We start from the raw sequence: 21764 nt of genomic DNA, 5'->3' as shown, positions 1-21764 counted from the left end.
GAGTGTTGGAAGCCTGCTCTATATCTTGGCAGACTTCGCATTGTCTACTTGTCTATGCATCTGGTCGAACATAGTCAAGATGCCTGACACGCTTCCAGACCTCACGCACTGTACGCTCTTGGCCCTGGCGAGCGGTCTCCGTCGGAGAATCGCCAGCGGGTCGTATAGCAAGATACAGTCGGCTTCCAACTTTGACTTCTTCGATTTTAGCTGTGTCAGGATCTTCTGGCGGGTTTGCTGTCGTGACCAGGCCTCCCGCCTCTTGTAATATGGCGATGCCGGCCGCAACATCCCATTCCCTAGATAAGCTATCAGCATGACTCTCCATAGTGTCTGGAAAGTAGTCACGTACCAGCATCCGCCCTCCCACCAAATATCAAACGATCCCATGGCGCAGTACGCTAGATCCAGGGTGGCAGAACCAAGACTCCGGACACCGTGGACCATACCACCCTTGCCACCTCTACCACTGATCTCGGCAGCCATATTCACGAAGCTCTCGACTTTCCGATGAAGATTGCTATCAGGTCGATCTCGTCTATCCTTGCCCCATTCACACGAGAAAACACAACCTTTTGGAGCATCTTTTGGCATGGGCGGAATGGGGTTTCTCAGTAGCGGTAGTCTCTGAGTCTCATTGAGCCAAGCGCCTTTCCCGCGACAAGCTGAAAATGTCTGGTGCATGAAAGGTGCATTGATCACACCAATGACTGGTGCACCTTCAAGCAAGAATGCTATAGACACGCAAAACATGGGGAATATGTGGGTATAGTTGACAGTCCCTGACCTTAGTCAGTACAGTGCGGTGATCGCATGGCAATACTATGGCAGACATGCTACTCACCATCTAATGGGTCTACACACCATGTAGGGTCCTGTCCAATTAGATAGTCTCTTGAGGCTCCTTTACTGTACGCCTCTTCACCCACGAAACTATGTAAAGTCAGCGCGAATCAGATCAGATCTACGCCATCGAGGGCTATGTCATATGGCAGACAAACGTACTGATGGGCGGGAAATCTGCTTTCGATCTTCATCTTGACGAAGGCCTCGACGTCTTTGAAGGTTCGTGAGTAATGACTCCCAGCACGCGCTGGAGGTGTACAGCCAGGGCAGAGAAGAAATCCCAGATTACTCACCTTCATCGGTTTGGGTGACAATGTCAACAGAGCTTTCCTTCTCGACCTGATCGACCAGACCGTCTCCATTGCATCGTGCACGCCAGGCATCATCGAGAAGCTTGCCGGCATCTTTAGCCAGCTGCAAGGCGAACGCATACACCTCTTCAAGATTGACGTCGTCCGTTTGCGGCATAGTCACCTGACATTGATTTGTGAGAAGTAAATACGGTAGAATTCAGTGGTGGTGAAGTTGAGCACTTCCATCGCTGGAAGAGCTTTCTTCCGGTCGAAGGACTGATCTCTCACTGTACACACACCACACGTTTGAAGGAGTTGTAGTACGATGTAGCTTAACGTAGACATCACAGCACCGCTGAGATACCAGGAACCATGGCCAAGACAATCCTCCTGATCAACGGCCCAAACCTCAATCTCCTTGGTACTCGGGAACCTCACATCTATGGCAGCACTACCCTATCAAACGTTCAGGACCTAGCAAAAGCCCAAACAGAAAAGCTGGGCCTCGAACTGCACGTCTTTCAATCGAACTGGGAAGGAGCTATCATCGATCGAATTCACCAGGCTCGTGGCAACTGTGACTTCATCATCATCAACCCCGGAGGCTTGACACATACTAGCGTGGCGCTTCGGGACTCTCTCCTAGGCGTCGAGATACCATTCGTGGAGGTTCATGCAAGTAACATACATGCTCGAGAGGCATTCCGCCATCATAGCTACCTGAGCGACAAGGCTGTTGGTGTAATCTGCGGCCTTGGAGTCTTTGGCTACACCGCTGCGATCGACTTCGTGGCTTCCAAGTTGGGCGCAAGTCAGACGGGAAGGACCGAAGGATGAATCGTCGACGCATCCCGTGGCTATCGTCGGAGATATGAGCTTGCGGCTGGAGTCGTGCTTGCTCATATGACGTGCGGGATGGCTGGGACGAAAGCACACCTAGCAGACTAATCCAGCTCAGCTGCGTGAGCGTCATACAGTGCTGCATCGGTTAGGAAGCCACAACTAGGACGTAGATCGTCCGATGTATATTTCTGGAAGTCTGCCACAGGTTTCAAAGACTTATAGATTGATGCAGATCCGTAAGGGTCATTTCAATGCTTTGGCAAGAATGCTTTTCGTGGCGTACCTGACAGGTATCTATATACAGCCGAATATGTACAAATTCTTATGTTCATGTCATGTACGTAGCTCCACCCTGGTGCTAACATCACGCCAAGGTCATGATCGAGGCATGCTCAAAGGTCGTCGTTCGAGCGAAAGATCTTCTTCCGACTCGCCAATCTCCGACGGAGGATTCAATGCCAGACCGCCTCTACTATACATCTCCCTTGTATCTCGTTCGTACAGCGTCGATCTCGTACTCGACTGCCGCGAAGGCGTCTTTGGTCCCGAGAACGAATTCGTCGGCGCATTATACTGCCTGTCCTGGCTAGTAGCCCGCTGGTGCGTTGTCGAAGCTGGTGTGAACCCGTCACCTCTGTTCTGGTATCCTACAGATTCGGTAGACGTTTGGCGATGATACCCTCTTCTTTGATGCTGTTCGAAGTAGTCCTGCGGTTGTTTTTGTTGTACACTAGCGCCCTGGTATGAGACCGGAGGTGGCGACGGAGCATTGAAGGCTTGCGAGACATCCGGTGTCACACTCCCGAAGTATTCTGGCGGCATCACTCCCTTTACATAGCCTCCGAGTGGCGGCGATATGCTTCGTCCCTCATTTACGTTGGTAGTACTCTCGCCATACTTCAGTGGACTCCGATATGATTCATCGGGGCTCGATAAAACAGTCGAGGGTGACTTCGAGCCCAGATCTATGTTCAATGCCTTCAGTTGAGGCTTCTGCATCTCGAAGACTGTACTTTGGTGGCCACGGACGTGGTCGTATTTCGGCGCTTCGGCTCCAGGCTGTGGCGTTGCTCGCATGTTGTCTTGTCGGGCATCAAGACTGACAAATTCCTGCCTTTCACCAGAGAACTTGTTGCGTATGAACTCGCCCCATCCTGTGATGACCGATGGACGGATCAAGAATAGGAAGACCTGGAGTCCCGTCAAAGATAGCAGGAGCAGGACGGCGATGACTGTAGGCTCGTTAACCAGCCAGTCGCTGACCAAATGTAAGCACGGTTCCTTATCTGTCGGGCTGAATGCTAGGCACTCTAGCCAGGGCTCGACCTTGGCGAAGTCATGCGTGAGCTGAGCCTGCAGGCTGTCCAAATCCACGAAGACGATCGAGAAGAAGACTACATCGACCAAAATGATAGTGACGATGCAGATACCTCGCCATTGTAACCAAAGTACTTTCTTGAGACGCTGATAAACAGCTCGCGCGGTCTGTGTGCGTACGCTGCCATTGAAGGATGGAAGCCCAGAGCTTGATCCGTGGGTGGAACCTTGCGCTTGGTCGCGCCACAGATTCTTGAGGTACACATTGATGCAGTATCCGAAAGTCGCAAGCTGCAGTATACCAGCCGCACCGGCGAAGCCCAACAAAGGTCCCCAAAAATCCTGCATTGAGGTCTCGTGGTTGACGTGACAAGCAGAGCCGAATCGAAAGCTCACGCCCGTCACGGTCATTGTGGCCGTGAAAAGTACTGCTGGTATGCCCCAGCCCAGCGCCTGCGAAATGTAGAAGAACTTCTTTCCGGGGACGATATCGAAACAGATCTGTAGGTTCATCGATAGTGCTCGAATGAAGATCCACATGGTTGCGGAAAGCCCACCAGCTACGATGAATGCTCCGCTCCACGCACACTCGGTCGAAGAGTACATGTCGTTTGGTGTGATCTGGTCATAGCATTGTTCCGGTTGCGCCGCGAGCGGTATGGTGAAGCCCAGTGCTATCATCATGACCGAGACTATCAGACATACTGATAGGTAATGGCTTCGGGTCTTCTGCGCCGGTAGTATGATATATGATACAAGCATGAACACCAGCAGTATTAGTCCAGTTACATTTAGCCAGTCTGCGACAGTGTTGAATGTGTTGAAGGAATCTGAGTAGGCCCAATCGCTCGCAGGGCATGGTAGGCAGCAGGTAGGGTTTCCGGGGAGGAGTCCTGTTAGTGGTGCGCAGAATCGTCCTTGTATGACTACGTGTGCGTCAGCAGTCTGACGTCTGAACAGCCAGTGATCCACTACTTACAGCCACCATCCTGTGGAAAAGCAGAGACATCGTAAAAGGGCGCCACGCAACCACCTCGCAACGCCGTCTCATTCGCCATGGTGAGTTCTGTCCTTCCAGCTCAGACCTCAGCACTAGAACACTCTTCCAGATGAGCCAGGTGTATGCTCGATTATAGCAGTGACCGAATTAATAGCGAGCCTGCGCTCTGTATTTGTCTTGGATGATCGTATGTACAGTGTCGACGTAGTTGACCGCTCAGGAAGACATATTTGAGGTTGCTCCAGGCACAGTGATGCGGTCTCCAGTAAAGGTTTTGCGGGTCCAGACGTTACAGTGGCGTTGATGGTGGATGGATACACAGCGGTACCATGGACCAAGCGTCCAAATTATCAAGAGTAAAAGAGTGTGTTCGTCGTCCCAGGTACGGCGCAGAGTACAGTGAATGAGAGAAGCAGTATTAGCAGTACGAAATAGAGCAGAAGAGGGATGCGACGGAAGAGGAAGAGATGTCAGCAGCCTTGTACGGTGCACAGAACATGATCGTCCACATCTCCCCCACTTGGCCACGCGAATGAAGGATGTCCTTGGCCTACCAAAGCGTGCAAACCATGTTCGCGACCTGCCCCTTCACGCCCGAACTGGTGGCATTCGCGCGGATGCAACCCAGAGTAGTGCACCAGGGCCCCAAGCCGCAGATAGTAGTGTCCTTCGCGCAGTCGCGGACAGAAACGCCCATGCAGCCGTCGCGTCAGTCGCCAACGCTTGTCGAAAGCGGAGCCGACCATGCTGAGAACCACTGGCCGGTCGCATGAACGGGATGGCGTTGGTCGCCCTGCACAGGACAGCGAAGGAAGTTCGCTACTACTGTATCGAGGCGGCTGGCCACTGCCGTGCAGTCAGTTGCTCAAAGATCCCAGCGGCCAGTAACGACGTGCATAACGCTAGCGTCCTACAAGCGTTAGCTCTAGTCTTTCGGACCTGCATATCCCCTGCATCTTGTTCTCTTGGTATCTTGCTGCACAAAATGGCCTGCGAAACGTGATTGGACCGTTGGTGATAATTGTGACCAGATGGCATTCTCTAGACTCTGGACAAGTAGGGGCGATACTTCGACTGTGTCTCTCCGTATGCGCAAGTTCACGCGAGTGACAGCCCACCACGGAAACGTGTCGTGGCGTTGCTTGATCTTCGATGATTTCCATCATGGGCTTCGGGTGTCAATTTCTGTTTCATCTCGCGTGCTCGAGGCTCGTGCAATCCTTCGCGACGGAGTCCGCCGGTCTAGGCATCAGCTCCGTGCGCCATTTCTCGTAAGACTGCATGTCATGGCGAGATGCCACAGCACTGCAGCAGTCCCACTGGAAAACTGCTGTACTGCGCCGTGCCCCAAAATACAAGCGCGCAAGAAATGGTCCACTCCCAGCCGCAACGCGCGAGCTGAGGTGAAGGCATTCAACGCTCGACGTCGGTCCAACAGCCAGTGGGAACGGCGAAGAGGCTTTACAGCAGAGAGTCATGCATGGCGTCTATCATGCCGCCGCCTCGCCGTTGAAAGTCTCACCTCGGCTCTCACTAGCTCCATCACGACTCGACCAATACAAACATAGAAGCCTCAATTTCGCTTCCGAATGGCCGTCTTCTCTAGAGCTCCTTTCGCTCTATATCGTCAGATCAGCTTGCCGTTTGCAGAAAGCACGAGTTTCCCAGTGTCATGGTATTGCTGACTACGTACCGCATCCAGCAATTTACAGAGCCAGGGGATTGGGGTACCCCTGCGTGTTGGGCGAGGTGAAGGACCGTTCTGGACGAGGGCACGCGATCAGGTAACGAATGCGTGCGGCTACTGGAGCAATGGTAAAAGACTATACCACTTCAACGATACGATGTCGGGAGTCTCGTCCCGGCAGAGACTGCTCTCTCAACAATCTCACTGGCAAGCACTTCCGCATGATCTCAGTGGCTTGGTGTCTTCTGCGGCACATGGTCTACGTGATCGTAGGCGCCGCAAACGGTTCAACGGCACGAGTCCCAGCGATACAGAATGCTAGAAGCCCAGATCGACCGTCACAACTGTTTTGCTTGCCGCGTCGACCTCGGAGAATATCTGGCTACCTTTCATTACGTGATGGGCTTGCTGTAACATATGCTACTGGTAAAGCATTGCTGGATTTCTGCCGCTTTGTGCAAGATCGAGTAACTTTCAGTCCGTGGAAGAAAGCATAGGCACTTTCGGAATGGTTCAAACTTGAGGTGAGTATCGAGTGACGAACCCGACCTTTCCGTTTCGAACGTCTTCTGCACCCTCTTCTATCTAGGACGTGCAATCCTAGCGACGGCACGGTTCTAGTTGATTGGTCGCCGGCTGACGTGCTGCGCTCTGCTGCCCAGCGGGAGCGCTCGAATATTCCCAGTCAAGTATCCTCTTTGTAGACGTCCACGGCAACATGTACGACAAAGAGACCGACAAGTATCTATCGAACATTCCCGTTAGTCCAGAGCTATCAACGAATCAAGTCGCGCCAACGTCTACAACAAACATTGCAAACAAGACCTATATAGCCCATCAGCCTGTCCGAAAGGGCAACAAGCAGTAGAGCACTGACTTACCAGCAAGATTAATAATATCACACAATAGACTTCCCAGCCACCAGCGTGTACTTTACCAACACTCATAGCATGCTGCTGACGATAAAATCTGATGGCTCCGAGGAGGATCATTAGGATCGCGGCGCATTGTAGGATACCTGCTATAGGCTTGCTGAGGATGTAGTAGCCAAAGGTCGCAGATGGGGTTGGGCTATGCTGGAGTCGGTAGAGCTGTGCGACTGTTACGCCGAGGATAGATAGGGCTACTGAGGTGCGTAGGTAGCCTAGGAAGGTACGCTCGTTCGCTACGCACTGGTCAGAATGATGTTGTACTTGAGTGAGTGGCGATCCGATGACAACATGCGCTGGAGTAGTCTCACGTGGACGCACCTACCTAGGTGATCTCGGCAGTCCACATGAGGTACTGCTATCTGTACATTGTGCATCCATAGCTTCTTTACGCCACCATACCATAAGGTCCGAGGTAGTCCAGGACTGATAATCCGAGAAAGGCGTCCTTGCTTTGTCGCTTGGAGCTGAGCCGGTGTGCGTAGTTCGCTAGCTTCTCGCTCGTCGTCCGTATCCTCTTGGACCGCGTCACCATGATCTCGAACATGAGCTGCTTCCGGCTCTGGAATTTGTTGGTCGCCAGAAGGTTGACTGGCTACTCTATCCTCGAGTGTAGGCAAAGCAACTGACATCCCAAGCTTCTAATCCTAGCATGAAGGTCTGAAAATGTCATTTGGCTACAGGCCTCTCTTCGATCAGTATCGCTGTCAATGCAAGGTATGTGAGTGTATAGTGGAGACGTGACCCCACACTTGACCTCGAGCATGTGATTCTCGAGCTTGGACGCTCGATCATCGTTCATTCATCCACGTCCATCATAAGTCTATCTCATTACATCCTCCAAGAGGCATGTTCGGAACGATGACGGACGCACAACAGCTATTCGACTACGCACGAAAACAGTTTACGGAGATTGCGGACGATGTGGAGAGGCACTTTGAGCAGGTTGCTGGGCAGCTGAGGGAATGGATGCCTGCGGACACGCCTTTCGCCAGACAATTACCTGTACCAAAGCGACTTCCTCCACCCACGACTCTCCAAATCGTACAGCGATGGATTAGTAGGCATAAAGGCCTCTCAGCCGCCGCCATCGCATTCCTTGTCACGGGATCAATAGGCACATTCATCTACATCCGGAACAATGGCAGCAAGCGGAAGCGGAGGGCGCGACGAAGTGCCAGTGGTGCGAGGACGGATGTGGTAGTCATCGCGGGTGCGGTGGCGAACCCGATTACTAGCGGGCTGTATTTGGATCTCGAACGGAGGGGTTTCGTAGTATATGTGGTGGCCAATACAAGCGAAGATGAGCAGTACATCCGGGCCCAATCGCGGATCGACTTGCTACCTCTTCAGCTTGACTTGGTCGACCCATGTACTGCCCAGGATCAAGTGGCTCGCTTCCGGGCCTTGCTCGAACGCGACCACCATGCTTTTGATGGCGCCGAGCCGCACCGCCTGCTTATGGCCGGCTTGATCATGGTGCCGGATACGCAGAGTATGCCGGCCCGAATTGAGGATATTAGCTCTGAGGAATGGAGCGACGCCTTGAATGCTAAGGTCCTGAACACCATCGCCACCACTCAGCTGTTTATGCCGTCCATCATTGAGCACAAGGCCAAAGTGCTCCTTCTCACGCCCTCTGTCACACCTGCTCTTAGACCACCTATGCACGCCATTGAGAGCACGACATACGGTGCTCTGGAGGGCTTTTCTGCATCAATGGCCGCTGAGCTGAAGCAGGACGGTGTCAGTGTCTCTCAGTTCAAGCTTGGTAACATCGAGATCCCGTCCGTCACTATCAAGCAACGACGAGAGGGCGTGCCGCAGCCTAGGCTAAAGGGTACACCTCTACGTGTACTTCACGACTCTGTCTTCGATGCGCTCGTCAGCCAGCGACCAAGCAGGACGTTCCACGTCGGTCGCGGAAGCCTTGTCTACAACATCATCGGCAGCTGGATGCCACCCACCATCATTGGATGGATGATGGGTGCCGGTAGGAAGCCGGAAGTCGTACAAAACGCGAGGGATGAAGCTATGCAGAGCAGTCAAGGAAGTTTGACGTGGGAGAGAGTCGAGCAAGAAGCATGAGTGCTTTTAATGAGTTAGTGATCGGGTAAAGGCTAAAGGCGTTGATCTACAGGCATGATACCACACTCCGTAACGCCACGAATGCAAGACTCCTCTTCACCTGCACCAACTAAACGCACTGTATAGATGCGTTATGCCATGTGCCATATGGGCGTGTTCCACTTCAGTCGGCAGGTAATGTTCTTGCCAAGGTGAGACAAAGAGTGTCGTCAAGACAAGACATTCCAGATCCTTTGTCACCATAGTCATGATTCTAGTACCCAAGCCGGCATCTCATCTCAATCGAACAAAGAGGTCACTGGTCGGGGAGCCGTGAGAGGGCTCGCAACACCCCAAGATATAAGACTCGTACAGTATTTAATCTGCTGGAACCTCCTATCCCGTGCTTACACATAGCGCTGGTCGCCATCATCGAAGAAACCGAACATTGTGAACGTACAACCCGCAGCAATGGCTCCAACTACCCGTCGCAATAGCATCCTAGCAAAGAAAATCGCAACACTCCAACTCACCCTCGCCCCTCTCGTCCCGCTACCCTCTGGCCCACCTCACCCAGCCTTTCCAAGAACCCTCTTGGCATTCCACCTCCTGACCGAAGACGAATTGGACAGCATAGCGCACCACTACCACCAATCCACCCCTGGCCCCTGGACCCAACATTACCCAGCCAAAATGAATTGGGACAAAGAGTTCCTCGCCAAGCCCACATCGATCGCGGATTTCAACAGCGTCGCCACGGCTGCCAGACGTCTGAGTCAGCAGGAAACGGACTTCTTGTCCGATGTCATGAAGACGGTGGAGGATCTGCAGAATCCCGTCTTACCTTCTCAGCCGGAGGATGAAGGCAATGGCGAAGGCAGTAGTCGGAGAGTCAACCCGTATGCAGGTCTAAGTGAGAAGGATAGGATTAGGATCAAGAGAAGGAAAGTGGGCAAGTTCATTGGGTTGGTGGGTATGGAGACGCCCGCTGAGGAGATTGCGGGCAGAATTCAGGCGAGTCTTGATATGGCGGTAGAGCGAAATCGGGAGGAGTTGAGGAGGAATGAGGAAATTATGTTGAGGCGGAAGAAGTTGGCTTGATATCTTTTAGACATGGCACAATTTGGTTAGTGCCTTCAAATGTGGAATGCTGCCAGGTATATCATGTGCTGCCATACCACTACATATAAACGTGCATGAGTGAAGCGACCTCTGCCTTCCATCTTGCCAAGTCTGATGTCGCACGCTCGATCAACCTCGCTCGCAGTTTTGCACGTGTGATCTATCCTTCTTCGACATCCAAAAGTGATCCGAGACTCGAAAACGTCCTATACTTTGACTCGTCATCTCTCACAATTCATGACTGGATCCGCATGCATAAGTGTGGAAGCCGAAATATAGGTGTGCTTTCCTTCCGAATCTGGCCTACTGTGGCGTTGCGCTCGCACGACAGTCATACGTTCCGGTCTGGAAACTTCCCACAGCGCTAGACTGACTGTCGCGAGAGCTCGTGGGACTTCACAATGACGCAGAAAGCTGTGTACGACGGGGAGGGTGCGAGAGTCGAGGACAACGTCATTGTCCATTGGTTCCTGCTTCAGCCAGCGCCAGCACCAAAAGTTTTTTGGCCTCGGAGCTCCGCCGGCCCTGTTGACCATGACCAAGACTATCCAGCACCCCCTTCGCCACCTGCACAGCCTCCTCCGGCAGACCAGCCAACTTCGCAACCTTCAAAGCATGACTCTCCCGATTCACGCCCCTCCTCAGCTTATGCACATAAGCCCAACTACCATCTGTCTCCTCAGCAACATCGGTACAATAACAAGCCAACTTCTCGAAATCTCTGGTCATATCCGCCAATGCATGGAAGTGCGTAGCAAACAACGCTCGACACCGGTTGACATGATGCAAATGATGCAAACAAGCATAGCCCACCGCGATACCATCTTCGGGCGTCGTCCCACGACCAACCTCATCCATGATGACAAAGCTGCGAGGTGTAGCTTGTTTCAGGATTTCGGCCGTTTCTAGCATTTCGACCATGAAGGTTGATTGGTCTTGGTACAGATTATCTGCCGAGCCGACACGAGAGAAGATCTTATCGACGAGGCCGATGGAAGCGTAGTCTGCGGGTACGAAGAGACCTGTCTGTGCTAGGATAGTTACCAGAGCGTTCTGGCGGAGGTAGGTGCTCTTGCCTGCCATATTGGGGCCGGTGATGAGGTAGATCTTCTCTTTGTCGCCAACTGTGCAGTCGTTCGATGTGAACGGTCGGCCCTGAGTCTTGAGCCCCAGGTCGACTGTGGGGTGGCGGCCGCCTATGATATGGTGGGTTGTGGTTTCGTTGAGGATGGGACGGACAAGATTGCGTTCTTTGGCGATTGTGGCGGAGGAACAGGCTACGTCTAGCTCGTCTAGGACAGCAGCGTTGCGGCGGAGTTTCATTAGGTTGTCGATGACTTGTGCACGCAGTTTGCCGAAGACTCGTTCTTCTTCTGTGCGAACACGTAACTTGCAGTCGTCTATGCGGACGCCGAGGTGTGTCCAATCTGCGAGGTAGAAAGATCGTGTGCTCTTTGTTGACCCGATCACGCGAGCACCAGCTAATGCTGCTAGATTGCCATTAGCATCTTTGCCTTTGATATGGCAGAAGTGGCCAAGTTGCGCGCTCCAGCGCAGCGTCAGACTCTCAGACTTCAGCTGGTTTCGCAGGCCTGCGGCCAATTCGCTTTTCATCTGTACGAGCTTGTCCAGGTCGGCATGAGCACGCTCCAGTGTTTTGGATGCATCTCTGCGCATGATCCATATTTCACTGCTGGTCTCTTCTGTTGTCTTGGGCGTAGCTTTCGAGGCACGCTTTCCACGCTTTGGCGCTTCCTCACCTGCCTCTTCAGCTTTGATCACTCCCTCGACCACGCTTTCCGCTTCTTCCTGCTGTTCAGCTTCGATGGTGTGCTGACGTGTCAGAGACTCCTCGTCGATAGCGTCTTCGATGACTCTGGCTAGCTTAGCAGGTCCTTCCAAGTCGAGACGGTGCAAGATGTCCCACAAAAAGTCCAGATCCATGGGCCGTGCGTTAGGCTCTTCGGGTGTAACCTCTAGAGGCTCCTGACGTGCTATGATATGGTCATGAAGGAGCTCTGCCACCTGACCCATCACGTCGACAGTCCTTGCGAGGTTGAGGAGATCATCCGCGTCACCTTTGCCAATCGAGAAGCGCTGCAACAGCCGTAATGTGTCTGCAGTCTGCCGCAGCAGCGCAACGATATCTTCACGCAGCGCATCGCTGCTGAGCAATTCCTGAATAAGATCGAGTCGGTCATTGATCATAGATAGGGACATAGATGGGGCTACGAGTCGCTGGCTGAGCAACCGAGCGCCACTCTTGGTCACCGTGTGCCGTACAGCATGCAGTAGACTGCCTTGGAGTGTGCCATCACGAAGCGTGCTACGTATCTCGAGACCTCGCAGGCTTTGCTTGTCAATAGACATGTACTCCTCATCCGACTTCCGCGTAGGTGGCTGCAGTCGCAGATTCGTGACCACAAGCTTCTCACGAATATAGTCCAGTACTTGACTACCGGCCGCAATTTCTTGCGATGCGAAGTCTCCGATCTTGTCGTCTGCCACGGCTCGCTCCAGCATCGGTGTCCAGTCTGAGACCTTTGTGATCCCAGTCGTAGCAGCGTGGAAGTGCATAGCGTGATTACCATCTCCGAGATGCTTCTGCAAACGTGGTTGGCCTGCATCCTCAAGGCCTGCATCGAGCACGATCTCGCGTGGGCAAATCCGCGCGATCAGGCTTGGTAGGGTGGCCAGATCGCTGATCTGTGTGTTGAATTCGCCACTCGACAAGTCAACCCAACTAAGGCCGACTTTCATGCTACGAGCATACCGCTCATACGCTCCTTTATCAGAAGCCTGGCCTGTCGGGCTTGGTAGCACGCCATCAAAGTGCACAGCCAGAAGGTAATTGTTCTCGAACGGATCCATAAAGTTCTCATCGATGAGTGTGCCCGCAGTCACCACTCTCGTGACTTTTCGATCATACATCGGTCCCTTACCAATACGCTCTCCGTCAGGCAAACGGATCTGCTCGCTAATGGCGACTTGCTTTCCGAGATCCTGGACGAACATCTTCAGGTAGCGATCTAGTTGAGTATGCTGGAAGCCAGCCATCGCCACATCACCAAGCGCTGTAGCTCGTTTGGCCCTTTTGAGGTTGACCAGAGGAGCATATTCATCGACTTGGTCGAAATACATCTCGTAGAAGTCTCCCACACGAGTGAGGACGACGCAGTCGGTGAACTTCCGGACATTGTTGAGATGTTGTTGTAGGACTGGCGGGTATGATCTGGCCTGGACTTTCTCGCTCTCATCCGGAGGTAAAGGTGGTAGTATGCCTTGTGGTAAACTGCTGGCTTTGACAGTTGTCTTGGTCTTGGCGCCTCGCTGCCATGTCGTCGGTACGGCACTCTGATGAGGTCTGAGTGGCCTTGGTTCGTGGAGTGTCGGACGAGCTGACACTGATCTTAGTCGTACAGCAGCACTACATAGCGATGTCCGCAGTCTCATGAAGGTAGAGTGATAACCACACTCAATGGCCTACTCCGAGACCATCAATAGGATCTTGACTTGTCGAAGTTCCAGGAGACGCGACTTTCGCGATCCTTGTCCGAGCTCAATCGCCCCACAAAGCTCGTGCCTTCCCTTGATGTCATCTCGATCAAATTACGACACATGCCACTTTCTTCAGGCCTCGGCATACGATTACATCGACATCCTTCTTCACCTAGCAACACCACACACCACAGTTGAACGGACGCCCCGCACGACCGCAATCATGGCACAACACAACTTCGCCCCTCTAAAAAACGACCTCCTCCTCCGCACCGCCCGCGGCCAAAAAGTCGAACGCCCTCCATGCTGGGTAATGCGTCAGGCGGGACGCTACCTCCCCGAATACCACGAAGCCAAAGGCAACAAAGACTTCTTCGAATGCTGTCGCAGCCCAGAAATAGCTTCCACTTTAACGCTCCAACCAATAGACCGCTACGAAGGATTAATAGATGCCGCGATCATATTCTCGGATATCTTGGTCATACCGCAGGCGATGGGGATGGAAGTCGTGATGGTGCCGGAGAAAGGGCCGCATTTCCCACAGCCGTTGGAGGGGCCTGAGGACCCGCAGTACAAGGAGGTCATGGAGAGGAGTGTGGATGTCAAGAAGGAACTGGACTATGTGTACAAAGCTATTACCATGACACGACAGAAATTGGAGGGCCGAGTGCCACTATACGGATTCTGCGGCGCCCCGTTCACATTGATGTGCTACATGGTCGAAGGCGGCGGCAGCAAGATCTTCCGACATACCAAGACCTGGATCTTCAAGTATGCGGACGAGGCGAAGCGGTTGTTGCAGAAGATCGCGGAGCTCTGCGTCGAATATCTGGCTGAACAAGTCGTGGCTGGAGCACAGATCATTCAGGTCTTCGACTCTTGGGCGGGCGAACTCGCACCCACGCAATTTGCGGAGTTCTCGTTGCCGTATCTGAAGCACATCTGTGATCACCTCCCCGCTCGACTCAAGGAGCTGGAGCAAGAAGTTGTGCCGATGGTGGTCTTTGCCAAGGGTGCTTGGTATGCACTGGACGATCTTTGCAAGACGAAATATGATGTCATTGGGCTGGACTGGCTACATGCTCCCGCTGAGGCGCATGCGGATGCGCAGAAGCATGGGAAGGTCTTGCAGGGAAACGCTGACCCCGGTGTTCTTTACGGAGGGCATAAGGCCATTACTAAAGTGGTGGAGGAGATGGTCAAAGGGTTCGGGGGTGGGAAGCAGGGGTGGATCGCTAATTTGGGACATGGTGAGCACAGACCTGGTTGTCTTTGGGATGAATTCTTGGAGTATGCTAACGACGTGTACAGGCATCACACCCTTCGTCAACCCGGACGATCTCAAATTCTACTTTGAAGAGATCCATAGGTTATCAGGTACATGACTCCGTGCTGTCTTGTGAGAGACTCCATACCAACCAGAAAACTTCACCAGAACTCTACCAAGAAGGCATTGTCCCGACTAAAGTCGACGTCGAAGCGGCCGAGCAGCGGATACACGATCGCAATATCATGAGTAGTGACTGGTAGTCTGTCCCACCCGGACCGCCCACCACCATAACCAGCCAACTTACTCCGTACCCTTCTTCGGCGGCTCCCCAATATCCTCATACCTACACAAACACATCAGCCAACAACTCTCTCCACACGCCAACTCACCCACGCATCAAAACCAACCAATCATCCGGATGCTCCTCGATAAACTTCTTCATCAACGCCTCACACTCGGCATTCTTCAAATTAACCAACTCCACCCCAGCCCGCTTGAGCGTCTCCTCGCCTCCGACAAGCGTGTTGTTCTCCCCCATCACCACGCGGGAGAGTTTGTACAGGATGCAGGCGCCAGTGCACATGTGGCAGGGGGAGAGGGTGGTGTACATTGTTGCTCCCTCGTAGGCGGAGGCGGGGAGGCGGCCGGCGTTTTCTAGGGTGGAGACTTCGGCCTGAATGGAGGGTGTGAGTGGAAATGGTTTGATGGTTAATGAGATGTGGCGTGGTGGCAAAATCATGGTATTTGCGAGGTACCGGGGTTTAACAAAAGCATAGATGGTATGATGGTGTGGACTTGTTTGTACGGGCATAGAGTTCTCCACGTACATGCAAAGTAGCGCTCTTCTTCTGGATTCTCATGTTATGGCCTCGTCCAAGAATCTTTCCCTCTTTCGAAACAAGGCATGCGCCGATCGGGATGCCGCCTTCGCTTGCACCTTGCTTGGCTTCTTCCAGAGCGGCCTTGAAACCTGCATCGTGTTCTGACATGCTGGGCGGTGACCAGGGTTTACAGATGGTCATAACAATCTTCACAAGGTAGGAAAGCAGTGATGGCGGAGCGAGGTGGATATTTTGTTTCATGCGTACCTGACGAATTGAGTTTTGCCGAGGACCGAGCCGCAATCGGCAAGTGACGTTGCGATGGATTTGTGGTTTCAGTACTGGGGAAGGTGATGCGACCCCTACTCTGGCGCAGACTCTCCAGCTACTCCATTAATATTCAGTACACCACCAGCACCACCAAGTCTTGCAATCTCTAACGACTAACGACACCCTCTTGGTCTTCCTTCGTTTGTCGATTGTCGTGTATGAGTAACGAGTTTGCTTGCTGTGACGAGAGATCGCGGGAGGCACGCGACGACGGGTTTGATTTGCGCGTCGAGACACCAATTGACAGAGCTGTGGGACGAGCTACTAAGCTTCTCACCGGAAGGAAAAGAGTAGAAGTGAAGTGAGCGGCAGTTTCTTGGAGCGACAAGATGGAAGGGAGCCATCGATGGCCTGGTCCACCAGGGAGCAACACACATGGTCCCAGTAACGAGTCCCAAGCTCCGCGACCTGGAGCGAGTTTTGGGTATGTCTATGTCTTTTGCCCTCATCTCATCGCTAGCGCACACACCACATCCGCCTCGGCGCTGCAGCTGTCCTCTTCACACTGCGGGTGTCCGCATATTGTAGCCGAACGAGATTGTGAAGTGGGAGGACGTACGAAGCGTCAAGCTAACACTGTCTCACAGCCCACCTCAGCATCAGACCGCACACTCGCCGCAATCGAGCCTGAGTGGGCTACCACCACCTCCTCCACCACCTGGCGCCCAGTACGCCTTCCACCAATCCTCACACCCATCACACAGCATCGCAGGTCTAGCCAACCTCAGCCAACAGTCTCCGCGACAACCACAAGAGCGTGAAAGACAACCACCCGGCTTCCCTCTCCCAGGCATCACACAAGCAACAGGCCAGCCACCCGTTCCTGAACGGGAAAGAGCACGCGAGGTAGAGATACACATCAAAGAAGAGGAGGATCGACGGCAACGCGAGCACGAACGTCAGAGGCTCGAACAAGCGCCGCCTCATCAAGCACACGCTGGACCGCCGATGCTGCATCAGCCCGTCGCTGTGGGCCCAGGCAGAGTACACGGTCCGAACGGCATTCTTGGCAATCCAGCTATTGCAGGCCCTCTGGCTCAGATACCGCTCGGTGCGCCTTCCGGACCTGGGAATGTGTTTGCGGGTGGACCGGTACAGCCTGCTCAGGGACCTCCGCCTGGGCAGCCCATGCAGGCGAGTCTGTTAATGCCTTTCGCGCCTCCACAACAGCAGCAGCAACAGCAGATGGCACAGGGTCAGGGTCAGGGACAAGGCCAGCAGCCCATCTTAAACGACGCGTTGAGCTATCTCGATCAGGTGAAGGTCCAGTTTGCAGAGGTTCCGGACGTGTACAACCGTTTTCTGGATATCATGAAGGACTTCAAGTCAGGCGCAATAGATACCCCAGGCGTCATTGGTAGGGTCAGCACGCTATTCGCAGGCAATCCGGAGCTCATACAAGGATTTAACACGTTCTTGCCACCTGGGTATCGGATCGAATGCGGTGCTGGAGATGACCCGAACGCGATTCGAGTGACGACGCCTATGGGCACAACGGTGTCATCAATGCCGCAACCTCGTCCGCTTAGCAGGCAGGATGGTCCAGATGGGCTGAGGCCTGCAAACGGCACGTTCACTCCTCAGCCTGGTGCATCGAGTAGCCAGATGATGTTTAGTCCCAGTGGTCGACCAGTTGGTCCGGCCGTTTCGGGGCAGCATCTATCGCCGTTGGAGGCTGCTAGACAACAGGAGCAGCAGGCGATGCATGCGCAGGAGCAGCGTGGGGTCAATTCTTTGCAGAGTGCTGTCTCTGCTGCTGCGGGTGTGGCCGGGATGCGCGCTGGCATCTCACCTCGGGCCACACCATTGCCTGGGCAGCAGGATGCACAAGGTCAAGGTGAGGCTGGTATGGAGAAACGTGGTCCCGTGGAGTTCAATCACGCGATCAGCTATGTGAATAAGATCAAGGTGAGTGAGCGAACTCCTTATCACACGTGAAAATGCGCACTGACATTATCTTCACGCAGAACCGCTTCGCCGCGCATCCGGATATCTACAAGCAATTCCTCGAAATCCTGCAAACATACCAACGCGAATCCAAACCCATTCAAGACGTCTACAGTCAAGTCACGCGACTCTTCAACAACGCGCCAGATCTGCTGGAGGACTTCAAGCAATTCTTACCGGAATCTGCCGCGCAAGCGAAAGCTGCAGAACGCGCCCGCCAGGCTGCTGAAGAAAGTGTGATGATGTCGAATGTACGCGATACAAGCGGTATGTATGGCAGTCCAGTGATGTCGCGTGAAGCACACATGGGCACGCCGAGTCATGGACGCGGTGGACTGCCGCCGGTCGGCAACTTTGCACCTACGCCGATCAGTAAGGACACGAAGAAGAGGAAGCCTGAACGACAGGGCACGGCGGATAGTATGGCTGGACCTTCTGGTGCTAAGGTACCGTTTGCTGGCCCGGCGGGTAAGAGACAAAAGCAGACGCATGCTGTGCCGAAGGCGCCCACCGATCTCCCACCCGTTTCACCTGCGCTTATTCCTGCTCTGCCAATGCCGCTTCCGCCGACTACGACGACTGCTGCGACGCATGACGAGCTGGCTTTCTTTGATCGCGTCAAGAAGGCTATCAGTAACAAAGGCACGTTCAACGAGTTCCTGAAGCTCTGCAACCTGTTCAGCCAAGACCTCATTGATCGCTCGACCCTCGCTCACCGCGGCCGAGCTTTCATCGGCGGACATCCGGAATTGATGAAGTACTTTGAGAATTTCCTGGGCGCCGAAGACGCAGATCTGCTCATCGAGAACAAGCCGCGCATACCGACTGGTAGAGTCAGTCTGAGCAATTGTCGCGGTCTGGGTCCCAGCTACCGTCATCTACCCAAGCGCGAAAGACTGAAGACGTGTAGTGGTCGCGACGAGCTGTGCAACTCTGTGCTTAACGACGAGTGGGCTTCGCATCCTACGTGGGCGTCGGAGGATAGTGGATTCATTGCTCATCGCAAGAATGTGCATGAGGAGGGTTTGCACCGGATTGAGGAGGAGCGACATGATTACGACTACAACATCGATGCCTGTGCGCGCACCATCCAGCTGTTGGAGCCGCTGGCGCAGCAATTGAGAAGGATGACCGAAGCGGAGCAGAAGGCTTTCACCCTTCCGCTTGGTCTTGGTGGACAGAGCGAGACGATCTACAAACGGATCATCATGAAGATCTACGGACGAGAGAAGGGCCATACGGTCGTCACCGAGCTGTCCGCGAGTCCCTACCAAGTCATCCCCGTCGTGCTCAACAGACTCAAAGAGCGTCTGGAGACGTGGAAGATGGGCCAGAGGGAATGGGAGAAGGTGTGGCGCGAACAGACGCAGAAAATGTTCTGGCGGAGTCTGGATCATCAGGCTGTGAATAATTCCAAGGGGGATAAGAGACAGTTTCAGACGAAGTCGCTGCAGAGTGAGATTGCGACTAAGCATGAGGAGATGCGACGGCAGGAGGGAGGTGCGCCGGGGACGATGAGGAGGCCGCAGTTGGCTTTTGTGGTGGAGGATGTGGAGGTCGTGGTTGATGTGGCGTTTTTGCTGTTGCAGCATGTGCATGTTACTATGGAGACGGAGCATCCGAGGCTGGGCCCGCTGATTAGGGAGTTTGTTCCTTTGTTCTTTGGACTGGATGCTGAGGTGTTTAGTGCGAAAATTCGGGAGAAGTTTGGGGAGACGCCACCGAATGAGTTGGTTGAGGAGGCGGGGTTGGTGTCTAGTGGTGAGGAGAGGGACGCAGTGATGAGAGGGAGAAAGGTGGGCAAGGGGAATAATTTGCTTCGGACTGCTCTCGATCGCGGCAGGTCTAGTAAGATGGGACGGAAGGAGAGGGAGGGGAGTGCGGTTTCTGCTTCGCGAGCGTCTACTCCCGACGTGGCGTCTAATGCCGGTGGTGACCCGGAGGATATGACGCTCGACCCACCCACCGAAGACGCTTCCGAGACTGCGAAGTCTGCGGAGAAACCGACGATGAAATGGTATGCGCATCCCGGCCAAGGCAACGAGGCAATCAACAACAACACGCCCATCGACCCCAACGAGGCGCAGAAACGAGACGTCTATCGCTTCTGGGCCAACACGAGTATCTACTGCTTCGTCCGCATGTTTTACACCATGTACGAGCGCCTGCTCAAACTCAAGCTCGCTGAGGCTGCCGTGGCGGAGACGGTCAAGCATGCGGATAAGCCGAAGCCTGCGACGGATCTGGGGATCATCGATCGACATCCTTCTGATTTCTTCCCCACCACCACTCCAGAGCAAGGAGGACCGAGTTATTACGCTCAAGTCCTTGCGAAGTTCTCCGATGTTATCAAGGGCGATCTTGAATTTAGTGAGGTGGAGGAGTGTCTGAGGCGGTTCTATCTGCAGTCCGGTTATCCGATGTATGCTTTTGAGAAGATGGTGCTTGCCACGTCGAGGTTCGCGTTGTTGGTTCTGGCGAACGAGGGGAAGGAGAAGAGTTGGGAGATTTATTGTGCGTTTCGTCGCGATAGGGTACGGGAGACGACGACGGTGGCGCAGCAGATGGAGTATAGACGAGCGGTGGAGAAGGGGATTAGGGAGGGGGATCTATATCGGATTGATTTTGTGAGTAGTACTCCTTTCTCAGAAGGAGGGATGGTGAAATGGGATCTGCGTGCTGACAAGATTGTGACACAGGACCAGAGCAAGCAAACCATCTCTTTCTTCCTCACCAGGAAGGACGATCCGGCTTACTATGACGACGCCCTCTCGCCGCTCGACCGCGATAATAAGTGGCGTGCTTATATCGCCTCCTACTCCAACATCGACGACACGGATAATGTGCCCCGCAGTGCCTTGCACCTCCCCTTCTTGCTTAGGAATGCGAGAAGTCTGGGTCTGGACCCGAAGAGCTCTTCTTTCCCGCCTTCGCCGCCGTTGCAGAGTTCGGACCCCGACGGCAGTGCTGGCGGGTCTGCGGTCGATGGTGGGATGGGTGCGGGTGGTAGCGCTGCGGCTAACGCGGCTGCATTGAATGAGCGGTTGATGAACCGTCTTCTTGGGGCCAAGAGCGAAGAGAATTTGACTTTTAGAATCGAGGTCGATCGGTATCTGGCCAAATTCGCCCCGGGGACGCATGAAGGGTGGGTTGAGCCGGAGGGGGAGAGGAGTGGGGGTATGGACGGGATTAGGGGGAGTGAGGGTGCGAGGGAGGAGAGGAGCGAGGTGATGCGGGAGAGGTTTTTGATGATGAATGGGGCTATGAAGGGGTTGTCACGCGAGGAGGTGGAGAGGAGGAATGGGAGGTTTGGGGATTTGGTGGAGAAGGGCACTGATGTTGATGGTGAGGACAGAGTTGATGGGGAGGCGGAGGCGATGGATGAGAGTTAATCGAGTTGACTTGAGAGGTATTTACTTGGGTGGAATGTGGATCTGGGACTCAAGGCGTTCAGAGGATCTTTGCTTGGGAGGTGGCTGCGCCACTATCTTGTGCTTACGGCCATGGCTAGAGCAGAAGACATCCATCAGGTTGGTCTCATGCATGATGGTACCACGGCCATATATGGAGGTAGCTTGCTTTGTGTCATGTTCTCCACACCAACCTGGATTCCTCTCGGCCGTCTCGTCCTTGTCCTTGTCCTCATATATATTTACATGATGAGACCGCGAGAACGTAAGTCAAACGAGATCGAAGCTGGTTCAAGTTATGTCTCAGTCGTGCGGTGCCGGAGAGTATAGTATTGGGAGATGCAGACCGACATGTTGCTTTCTCATCCTATATTCTAGATAACG

At 53.7% G+C, this 21764-nt stretch overlaps 9 protein-coding genes across 9 annotated transcripts; 4 read left to right on the top strand and 5 right to left on the bottom strand.

The window, feature by feature from the left end:
* Positions 1–52: 52 nt before the first annotated feature.
* Positions 53–1314, bottom strand: LTS14_005463 (uncharacterized protein; the record flags this gene model as incomplete). Its single annotated transcript, XM_064838161.1, has 5 exons — positions 53–299; positions 353–782; positions 845–933; positions 1006–1093; positions 1140–1314. The coding sequence occupies 5 exons, from the start codon at positions 1312–1314 to the stop codon at positions 53–55; spliced, it is 1029 nt and encodes a 342-aa protein (XP_064694246.1).
* A 1043-nt stretch (positions 1315–2357) lies between these two features.
* On the bottom strand, positions 2358–4357 carry LTS14_005462 (uncharacterized protein; the record flags this gene model as incomplete). Its single annotated transcript, XM_064838160.1, has 2 exons — positions 2358–3991; positions 4279–4357. 2 exons carry the CDS (start codon positions 4355–4357, stop codon positions 2358–2360), a joined length of 1713 nt encoding a protein of 570 aa, XP_064694245.1.
* Positions 4358–7303: 2946 nt separating this feature from the next.
* LTS14_005461 (uncharacterized protein) lies at positions 7304–7569 on the bottom strand (the record flags this gene model as incomplete). The annotated part of the gene is made up of 2 exons (XM_064838159.1): positions 7304–7510; positions 7546–7569. 2 exons carry the CDS (start codon positions 7567–7569, stop codon positions 7304–7306), a joined length of 231 nt encoding a protein of 76 aa, XP_064694244.1.
* A 207-nt stretch (positions 7570–7776) lies between these two features.
* On the top strand, positions 7777–9003 carry LTS14_005460 (uncharacterized protein; the record flags this gene model as incomplete). The annotated part of the gene is made up of 1 exon (XM_064838158.1): positions 7777–9003. The coding sequence occupies one exon, from the start codon at positions 7777–7779 to the stop codon at positions 9001–9003; it is 1227 nt and encodes a 408-aa protein (XP_064694243.1).
* Positions 9004–9453: 450 nt separating this feature from the next.
* On the top strand, positions 9454–10083 carry LTS14_005459 (uncharacterized protein; the record flags this gene model as incomplete). Its single annotated transcript, XM_064838157.1, has 1 exon — positions 9454–10083. The coding sequence occupies one exon, from the start codon at positions 9454–9456 to the stop codon at positions 10081–10083; it is 630 nt and encodes a 209-aa protein (XP_064694242.1).
* A 474-nt stretch (positions 10084–10557) lies between these two features.
* Positions 10558–13557, bottom strand: msh1 (MutS protein 1; the record flags this gene model as incomplete). Its single annotated transcript, XM_064838156.1, has 1 exon — positions 10558–13557. The coding sequence occupies one exon, from the start codon at positions 13555–13557 to the stop codon at positions 10558–10560; it is 3000 nt and encodes a 999-aa protein (XP_064694241.1).
* Positions 13558–13825: 268 nt separating this feature from the next.
* HEM12 (Uroporphyrinogen decarboxylase in heme biosynthesis) lies at positions 13826–15132 on the top strand (the record flags this gene model as incomplete). The annotated part of the gene is made up of 3 exons (XM_064838155.1): positions 13826–14852; positions 14914–14979; positions 15038–15132. 3 exons carry the CDS (start codon positions 13826–13828, stop codon positions 15130–15132), a joined length of 1188 nt encoding a protein of 395 aa, XP_064694240.1.
* A 40-nt stretch (positions 15133–15172) lies between these two features.
* On the bottom strand, positions 15173–15861 carry FCY1 (cytosine deaminase; the record flags this gene model as incomplete). Its single annotated transcript, XM_064838154.1, has 3 exons — positions 15173–15215; positions 15262–15545; positions 15700–15861. The coding sequence occupies 3 exons, from the start codon at positions 15859–15861 to the stop codon at positions 15173–15175; spliced, it is 489 nt and encodes a 162-aa protein (XP_064694239.1).
* A 491-nt stretch (positions 15862–16352) lies between these two features.
* On the top strand, positions 16353–21362 carry SIN3 (Transcriptional regulatory protein sin3; the record flags this gene model as incomplete). The annotated part of the gene is made up of 3 exons (XM_064838153.1): positions 16353–16447; positions 16611–17931; positions 17991–21362. The coding sequence occupies 3 exons, from the start codon at positions 16353–16355 to the stop codon at positions 21360–21362; spliced, it is 4788 nt and encodes a 1595-aa protein (XP_064694238.1).
* Between the last annotated feature and the right edge of the window lie 402 nt (positions 21363–21764).

This window comes from Recurvomyces mirabilis, assembly GCF_035927965.1.
Source record: "Recurvomyces mirabilis strain CCFEE 5264 chromosome Unknown scaffold_13, whole genome shotgun sequence".
NCBI classification, from domain to species: Eukaryota; Fungi; Ascomycota; class Dothideomycetes; order Mycosphaerellales; family Teratosphaeriaceae; genus Recurvomyces; species Recurvomyces mirabilis.
The sequence above is the reverse complement of the archived record's forward strand: the minus strand, read 5'-3'. Positions and strand labels throughout refer to the sequence as shown.